The following is a 9666-nucleotide window of genomic DNA, read 5'->3' as shown; positions in this document are numbered from 1 at the left end:
AATTCTGAGCAGTCACTGGCTTACAAAATAAGGTAAATCACAGTAAAACAATCATCAGCTTTTACACTTTTACACGCTTTTTCTAACCAATTTACCTTCTTTTAATATCATTTGCTTTATCATCTACACTTTAAGCACTGTAGACACTCTAACCTCTAAAAACTAGTGACCCTTTGCCATCCTTTTTTTTTGACCCAACAAACAGTGGGAGAAATGCAGCGTTTTCAGTTCATCTATATCCCACTCACGCCCCGAGCCAAAATTTGCCACCTTATTGTTCTCTGTGTCTGCCCTGCTTCAACTGCTCTCCCTCTTTTCCTCCCCCTTTTCTCCTCCGGGCAGGACTCATCCAGAGTGCAGGAAGAATGAGGAGTCACCGGGGCCGGGGGAAGCAGCATGAGTGGCCCGTGCATCTCCATTAGACTGACGGCCCTCATGTTTCTATGGAAGTGGTTAACACTAAGCCTGCTCCAGAGCTGGGTGTCAGTAGGGGCCGGGGCGGCGGACCCTGTCGGAGCTGGCTTCAGCGGCTCCACGGGGCCACTGGGCTGGCTCCTGTCGGACAAGGGACCTTTTCACCACTCCCAGGAGTTTGTTGATTTCACAGAGCGCTACCAACAAGGATTCACCACCAAGTACAAGATATACAGGTGAGAGAGAGAGTAAACGGGTCAGGGATGCCTGTCTGCAAGGTTGAGATGCCTGAGAGGAAGGGTGTTTGTGAAATTAACCAAATGAAAATATGTTGTGCAATTACTCTGAAGGAAACAAGGCATTTTTTTTTGCAGGATATGAAAGCTATCACATAATACCTTTCTTTAGACTATCAAAGATGCATATTCCGTAGGTGGAAAACAGTGGGATAAAGCGATTACTTAGTGGAGTTTTAGCATACAAATGAAAGCTCTGCATGTGGCAGCTTCTTCGGGTGTGACTGGCTGCTTCCTCTTTTTGGGCTGCAGAGACATATGGTTTGAGTACTATACAAAACCATCGGAATGCTGCATATCAGTGGAAACTCAAAGTGGAGATACCGCAGGAGGGGTTTGGGCAAAGCAGCGGGACGTAACAGATATCTGACTGAGCCAGTTGATGTGTGACAGTGGGAAGACAGGATGGCTTCAGAAGTGTGCGGTGGGAAGTATAGTGGGTGTGTGCTTGAAAGCAGCAGGGTATTGTGGAGAGCTTGCTACGAAAAACATTTTTCTTCTGTATTTTGAGACAAGAGAGTGAAATTACAGTAAATTACAGAAATTGCAGTATTTCAAGATGCGAACCCCCCGTGTATGAGTTCACAGGATATTAGGGAGTTGCCCCTTTTCAGATACTTGGCATGAAATAGTACACACCATGTATTCTGTTTCAAAGTAGACGTAGTTCTAAAGCTTGCATCTCCCAATCCACCAAAAGTTCACGAGCCGTATAAAGTGAATGATTACACATCGTGAAACAGCTGAAAACCTCAACTGTACGCAGCAGGCTCTCCTCATTAGTAAGTTGTCTGCGTGTATGCATCTATGGGTGTGTGTTGGTATTGATTACTGTGATTTTTCTTCAGGATAGAAACACCTCTGAAGCATTTAAACTCAACCCCAAAACTCAGACTGAATAAATCATTCTAGGCGGTGGTTCAGTGTTGGTTTAAGGCAGCAGCACGGCCCACACTCAGAATATAACTGTAAGGGTAACAGTTATACCCGTGTGTCTGTACATTTTTATTTTACAAATTGCCCCGATTAGTGGATTTTTATTACCTTCTTGTTTTTACTTGAAGGTGACGTATGTCCCTCTAGAGGCTAAGAAATGTCTCTGATCTAGTGAAACCTTTTCAAAATGCATTATTTTCATGTAGAGTAGCCAGAAACAATGTTGGTTTTCCAATTTTATGAGACGTGAATGTACCCTTCTGCTTTTGGCCAACAACAACAACAATGAGCTGACCGCGACTGGGCGTGCATACTTTAGTGTCTGTATTTGTGGCGGCGTGTGTCATGCCAGGTAAGTGTTGTGATACCCACTGATGGGAGCGACGCTGGCGGAGCACACGCAGCCGTGAATTGGAGGGGCTGATGCCAGCTGAACAGAGGTTTGACTGACACTGGCATTTAGCAGCTGACAGGAGTGACAATGCCAGGCAAAGATAGAGACTGTAGCGCTGTTGGCTTCCTTACATCCATCACTTCCTCCCTCGCTGCCTCTCTGCTGGCCTCTTCTTGCTGTCTCTCAGGATGTCTCTATACCTCCCTCTCTTCCCTCTTGTGATTTTGTCTTCCCACAACACCCTTGGCATCAAAGTCTAACAAATATTTGCATACACAAGATTCACAGTTTTACATTACTAAAACTCAAATGGACATTGACTGACCAATTTAATTTAAAACTCCAGCACTAAACCTTTTTTTTTTTTATCATTCTGTAACCTTAAGTATGAATACTACCTACTGACCTATTGACCTCTATCAGCAAATACCCAGAAATGCAAACTTGACAAGTCTAAGACCCTCCTTTCCCCTTGAGCTACAGTGGCCTTTTCCGTTTCCCCTGAAGAAAAGTAAGCTGACCAATTAAAGAAGAAACCAAATAGAAACTCAAGTGAAGGGGGAAGAATATTATCATGTTAAAGAGGTAAATTAATTTCCTTGCGTTGTCATACGCTTTCCCTGCCTTGAATAACAAGTCTTTGCAGGCTTTAAATATCTTCCACCCGAAGCACCGTCATTCATCGCTGAGCAGTCAAGGATGCCAGTTGAGAACTGAAGAGATCAGAAGTGGCTCCGAAATGCAACGGGCTGCGCGTCTTTTTCTTATTAAACAGACAGAACAATCTGGGCTAATAATGACTTTGAGTCATCCGTATTGATCGCCAACACTGTTCTGCTTCTTGCAGACGCGTTACAACCCTTTATGGGTCAGTAAACGTCTTATTATTGGCTCTTGAACTGTCACCCCTACGTGTTGCTATCCCAAATCTGAGTCCAAAACCCAAACTGGTCCCTTGTAGAACTAAGGAGAAGCCAAAATGCCCGTAGTTTGAGCAGTTTTCCTCTATGCTTGTGCAAATGTTTTGTCCTTGTAGCTGTAAAAAGACTCATCCTTTATGTGTATGTATGCAAGCACATAGACACACTGAGATAGAGACAGAGGGATAGTGTTAAGTAATTCATTTTAATTAACCACCAGGTTATAAGGAGTTTGAATGAAAACATAAAAAAATCCAACCTCTGCTTTTATCTCCACGTCTATATCTATTTTCCTTTTTTTTTCCTCTCAGTTTGTCTCACCATCCCCTGTTCTCTCTCTCCCTCCCTCCCTTGTCGAATGATCTCAAACCAATTGCTCTCCCTCGCTCATAAATATTCTCCAGAGCTCAGTTGGCCTTTCCCGTCAGGGGGCAGGAGAGAGGGAGTCAGAGATGAAGCGGGGGAGGGCGAGGAGTGGGGTTTCGTACAGAGGAGGGGACGTGACAGAAACCAGAGCTTTATCCCCCCCTGCTGGCCGGTCACTGCACCGGAAAAAGCTTGAAGCCATTTCTAATCATAATTTTTTTAAAAATTTGAGAAATATTCAGAGTAGGAGTTATAAAGTGTTTGATTTTTACACTAACAACCATTCGTCTTCTGTCTGGACCCCGCTAATAGGACAGATTTAAAAGCCTGAAGAATTACAGCTTTCTGTCACAGCGGTGTAATGTGAATCATTGCAAAAGATGTGATTTACAAACTGCAAGCACTCCAAGAAACAAAGAAAGAAAAAGAAAGAGATGAAGCGATGAATTTATGGATTCAGCAGATTCCAAAAGGGTGGAAAACAGGAATAAGAGGCACTTAACAATATTACTTCCACTGTAACTGCAGAAAAATGCACCTGTTATGTCGGTCAGAATGGAGGTTTTCTAAGAAAGACAGGAATAGCAGGTATAACAACATTACTTCCTCTATGATTAATTCATTGTATGCGTTCATTCTTTGTCTTCTCCTGGCGAGGGTTGAAAATCTTCTAAAAGCTTTGTGTCTTTTATTTCATACCGAAAGCAGCTAGCTGGTTGCATGTTTCCTCGTCCAACAGATACACCATGGTATATCTGAAAGACACACAACTTCATCAGTTAACAGCATTTCTTTATTGACTGCTCTTCTTGTTCACGCTGATAGCACAAGTTCAAATTAGAAGTATGTTTCTGCTGCTGCTATGCACGCATCTGAGGAGGAAACGGGTGTAAAATGAACAACACATGTTTAATTTAATAATTTAGGAGCTTGTGGTGTCGTGAAATTGTTCTTGTGAACGTGAGAAGCTTTTGCTCCATGAGTTCTGTAGTCGAGCCATATCCACAGACAGTAGCATATTAGTCAAAATGTCAGCTCCTCCTTTCTTCTTCTTCATGGGCCATAACTTTTATATCACGCCTCATCTCCCATGTTTTCTCCTATCTTTTCTCCCGTCCGTCCACTGGCTGTTACATTGACTTGGTGTGAGGGCTGGACCAGAATATTTAACTATTCGGATATTTGTTCCTTGGGTACCTATTTAGTTTTTTTTAATATTGGGATTTGGATATTCGTGTTTTTCACAGACGGGTCCATTGTTAATGTGTTCGACAGAAAGAGAACATTGTGTATGTGTAATGTGACACTAGAAGCCTGTCATTCCAAGGGGGTTTAGGCGATGTGCAGCACTCCGTCGGCCATACCGAGATTCGGTCCCAGGTGAGCGAAATGCAGCAGCACATTGGCATCCGCAAGCCATCGTGGTCCCGCTGTGTGTCCAGCCCGGACAGCTGAGGCAGCGAGCCTGAGGATGCATCAGGAAAGCGGCGCTCACCAGCCTCTCCCCGGCCATTTCCCCTACTAGTCCACTGGTTAATTCATCGGGGATGGCGTTTTTTCGGATACATAACGTTAAAATCACCCAATGTATAGAAAGTGTGACACTGCATGCTCAGCCGCGCATCACATATCTCATTTATCAAATCAAAGGGACATCTTTTTTTTTTTTTTTTTTTTCGTGAAAAATGTCTAGAGTGAAATGACATACATGGACATTCTTATATCTCTCCATGCAATATGATGGTATGCTAATTGGTGGCGGGGATGCACAGACATAAAGCATCAATGAAAATAATAACTGTTGGATGCGAGGCGTGAAATAGCACAACACAACCTTATATCAAAAAGGTCAGGGAGGACAGTTGGGTCAGCAACAAATTAGATGAAAGACGAAAAGTCAACATTGTCACCTTTAAACCATCACCCTGATATTTCCCTCATCTTAACCAAGTATTGTTTGTGCCTAAACATAGCAAACCTTCACGTCAGCCACTTTGTAATGGTTTTGGAAGGCACTGAAAAACAGGTCGGGAGGCCAGATCAATATATGCCTTTGAAAGGCAATCATAAACCTAGTTCATTGTTTACTATTGAAGACTATGAAATGTTTGCCTTCATTTTTTTGTCACAAGAGAAAGGGACATGGACTGTGGTCTCTGGGTTCAACTAGGGATGTTAGTAATTACCTGTTTAACCATGAATTATCAATAAAGAATTTGACCAATTCATGCTATCAGTAACAGTAAAAGGCGGAGCAAAACTTCTGGATTGGAGCCGAAGATGTTGATAACTTCGTGCCTAACACCGTTCACTTTAATCAGCAGGTGTCAAGCAAGACACCGGAACTCGGCTTGGGTCTCGAGGAGTTGAAGCTTTTATTCACCGACAAATAAACTCTTCAGACACTGCACTGCAAAACGTTACTGAAAACCTCATACTCGTCACACACATGCTCTCCATCTCTCTCTCTCGCCCAGGCACTCCCTAATGTCACGCCGGGCTTGCAATACATGGAAACCCTGACAGAGTATGCCAGGCAGACACGCAGCTGATAAAAATACAATGAAAACTAATTGATGCAGTGGAATCTTCCTGGGAAAATGGCGCATGTGTGCACGAAAACGCACGCAACATCGTGGCTGCTACAGTAACTCTCCCTGACAGGTGAACTGGGGACTCAGTAGCTTGTTTTGCGCTTATTTCAAGCAATTTGGGCATAATGAGATTTACAAAAAGGTAAACAAAATAAAAACTCTTTGACTATTCTGCCTTGGTATAATTACCATAAACAATTAGCCGATGCAGGTTCATTTCACACTTCATTTCTTGTTGGTGCTTTGTTTCTTTAAATGCACAACACATTCCAGCACTTTCCCTCTGCCCCTCGACTTTCCTCGCATACGTAACCAAATCAAATCTGACCTTGTTGTGCACAATGCAGAATGCTGTTGAAGGTAGAAGGTAGTTGGTCCTTAGTGCAATGGTTATGTTGGTTTGTTTAGAATCAATATATTATTGTCCAGATGTTATTATGGACAATATTGATTGCAAACACACATCAAAAACAGTGCCCGGGGAGAGTAGAAGTGCATTTCCGAGATCCAGTTTTCATCAAACTGCAGCTTTCTCTCATGCATGAATGCCTTGTTCAATGACAGAGCTGTGGTGGAGACAAATCTATCGTCCCCCCACCCAGAGGTTGAATGTGTCTCCAGGACAGACGCAGAGCAGCCTCCTATTCTTGATCACCAGCAGCGATGGCAGTGACGAGGACTTCATCCAGCGCGGAGCTTATGGCTTCTGACAAGTGTGTGATGGGGGAGTTACCGGGGCCAGAGGTCCACGGGAGCAGCTTTCATGAAAAAAAAACCTCTGCATGCGTGTTTGGTTTTATTTTATACGGATGGTGTGAGCTGTGATCATTGGGGTAGGGGAGGTTGTTTTGTTCAGCAAGATTTTTTCATCAATAAATAATAATAAGATACGGCCTGAAATAAAGCAAAAGCATACCACCTAGCCTTAAATAGAATAAAAGATAAAAAGACATAGAGAGACATTTTATGATGCCTTTGCAACAATGCATTAGGAACCTTCAAGAATAAAAACAGATTTTTATCATCACTGTTTTGAGCCACCAAGTTCCAAACACAATTAGTATGGTTTTGATCATCACTTCTGTGCGTTATGATACATTTTATTTGAAAGGTCATAAATACAGTTTTACCCCCATTTTTGGAAAATAGAAAACAAAAGCCAATGTTCAAAAGTACTATCAAAACTATTATAAATGTATTTTACATTATGCAAACCAACATTGACCAACGTGCAGTTTAACATAGAATAATAACATTTCAAAATGGGATCATAACTGACTCAAAAAAAAGGCCAGATTAGAAAAACAAAAAAATAAAAAACATGTCAAAGCATATCAAAGTGTTTAATAGAAAAATGGAGCTTATGTGCATATGTGGTGACACTTTGTTTCCAGCTACAGTGATTATATTTTTAAAAAGCCTGTGCAGGCATGTCATTGACAGAAAGCAACAGCAGGATTTAGCGTTGCTGGTAGCGCTTCTATCCTCTGTTCCGTTTGTTTGTGTGTGTTTGTGAGGCTGAGTGTGTATGCACAGCGTGTATTAACAGTATGTGCATGCCTCATTATGTACACAATGTGATTCCAGGCATTCCTTGTTTTCTGTGTGAGGAGTAGTCCCTTGTCAACAGTGTTATGACAAATAGCAGTACAAAAGGGATCAGTAGTCTTCATGTCAGCAAACCCCCCTGTAAATCAAGCACTCTCTCTCAGACTTGCCCTTGCTTTCTGTTATCAGAGCCGGAGTGATATTCATAGCAGCTACAAATCAATAAAGCAATTGCTTCTTTAACTAAACTCACCCTCCTACAACATTTTTCGCTGTTTTATTTTCTTGTGCTGCGCAGTATTTCATGGTTTTACAAAAATGGCTTGAGTTTGAATTGCCTCTGTATGCTAAAATATGGTAAAATGGCATGCTGTTGTTCTCCTTTTCTTCCAAAGAAAACACAAGTGTTAAAAGCTCTGTTAAAAGGCAGGAAAAAAAAGGAGAGCCACTATTTTATATAAAGAGTTCATTTAAAATTGTGTAAAAGCATTAAAAGTGGTTTTGGTTTTGAAAAAAAAGCTGGCAATCAGTTCACTCCGACAGATTTAAGTCAAGGAAGTGACCATTTATAGCAAATAGTTAAACTGTTTTGCATAAAAAGGCCCTGTTCTTTGAGGAGGTTCTCAAAGAATCAGGGTAACAAGGATGGTTTGTCTCACCACACACACACACACACACACACACACACACACACACACACACACACACACACACACACACACACACACACACACACCACAAGTCAACAATACGAACATTATAGTGTATAAGGAGGAGGAGGAGGAGGTTGAGGCGGTGGAGAGGGCTGAGCCAGCAAACAGTGTATTAACAGTGTAATTAGTGAGAAGTGTCAGGTTATTAAGGCCACTGTGTACCCCTGTACACATGTGATTGTTCCTAATCTGGTAGCCGAACAGCTGATTTGTGATTGCAAAGCATGTATGAAGCAGCTGATGCCAGTCAGGTAGTTCAATACTCTTTTCGAAATACTTTTACAGTACGCTTGAAACTACAAAACTCAGGAAACTTTCATTATTATTTTCACATCTACAATAATCTTATAAACAAAGGTATTATATATATATATATATATATATATATATATTAACAAAGGCTTTGTCATCCAACTTCCTGCTTTACTCCTCTCATAATAACTGCAGCCACTGGAGGTGTGTGTCGTTTTCTTGTATATTGGTGATCAACCATGTAACCAATTTATTTATTTAGCTGATAACTCCTGTTAATGCTTCCTGTCTCCTACAGTCAGGCCTGTCTTTTAAATAAATACTTTGGCTTTTTGGGAAATATGTTTATTTACTTAGTTGTTGAGAGTTAGCTGAGAAAATCGATACCACTCTCACATCTGTACCCAAAAATATATATACATATATTCTGCCAGCAAACGGTTAGTTTAATTTATTTAGGCTGATGAATACAGAGCAGTATTATGCATGTGGGGATTTTTTTGTTTATTTTTTAATAAATAAATTCAAACAATCAATCAAATTTGCATTGTTAAAGATTGAGAGAAGAGTTAAACAACTAAAATGGCTCTGTCCAAAGCTGAAGAAAATCATTATAGCAGCACTCAGCAACCAGGGGAGCGTCATCCTAATCCTCTACAGGAGTTTTAATGTCCGTGGCGATGGTCACAGTCTTGGGTAGTTATTGAGAATTTGGAATGCCTACTTGTGTAACAGTTAGAAGCATCAAAGGCATGAAAAAGCTAAATTAACATGAAACAGTGTGCTGTCTTGTTTATAGGACCTCTTGGCTGGTTTAATAGGATTTTCACAAATTAATGGTCTGACGTTTGTTTGATGTTGTTGGAAAAATGGTTGGTGGCAATTTCGTAGAGCGTTTACAACCAGCAGCTATTAAGAACATAATTACACTCTCTTCCCTCGTCATGATCTCGCTTCCGTTCCCTGTTTGTCTCCACGGTGGTTGGATTACCGTTTCTCCATCTTTTCTCCCACCATCTTACTTCCATTCTCATTTGAGTCTCCAGCTCTCCGGTTTATCATCAGAAGCTCAATTAACAAAGTTCATGTATGCCGCTATGAAGGTGACTTTCAGGAAAATACTGACATTTGTGGAATTTATTTGGATGTTGCTCAAATGTATGGCCTCTTTGTTTGTTATTCTTAATTTCTAAAATGATTGAAATGTTGCTAATGGCACAAACATATTCAGAA

The 9666-nt window shown here is 41.2% G+C and overlaps 1 protein-coding gene across 1 annotated transcript in view; it reads left to right on the top strand.

Moving 5' to 3' along the window:
• Nucleotides 1-396: 396 nt before the first annotated feature.
• Nucleotides 397-9666, top strand: part of brinp3a.1 (bone morphogenetic protein/retinoic acid inducible neural-specific 3a, tandem duplicate 1) — a 42266-nt gene continuing 32996 nt past the window's right edge. Inside the window, exon 1 of the mRNA XM_054603213.1 lies at nucleotides 397-650. Coding sequence (XP_054459188.1) covers nucleotides 397-650 — 254 coding nt within the window. The remainder of the gene's footprint in view (nucleotides 651-9666) is intronic.

The sequence above is a fragment of the Anoplopoma fimbria genome, chromosome 8 (assembly GCF_027596085.1).
Source record: "Anoplopoma fimbria isolate UVic2021 breed Golden Eagle Sablefish chromosome 8, Afim_UVic_2022, whole genome shotgun sequence".
Taxonomy (NCBI): domain Eukaryota; kingdom Metazoa; phylum Chordata; class Actinopteri; order Perciformes; family Anoplopomatidae; genus Anoplopoma; species Anoplopoma fimbria.
The sequence above is the reverse complement of the archived record's forward strand: the minus strand, read 5'-3'. Positions and strand labels throughout refer to the sequence as shown.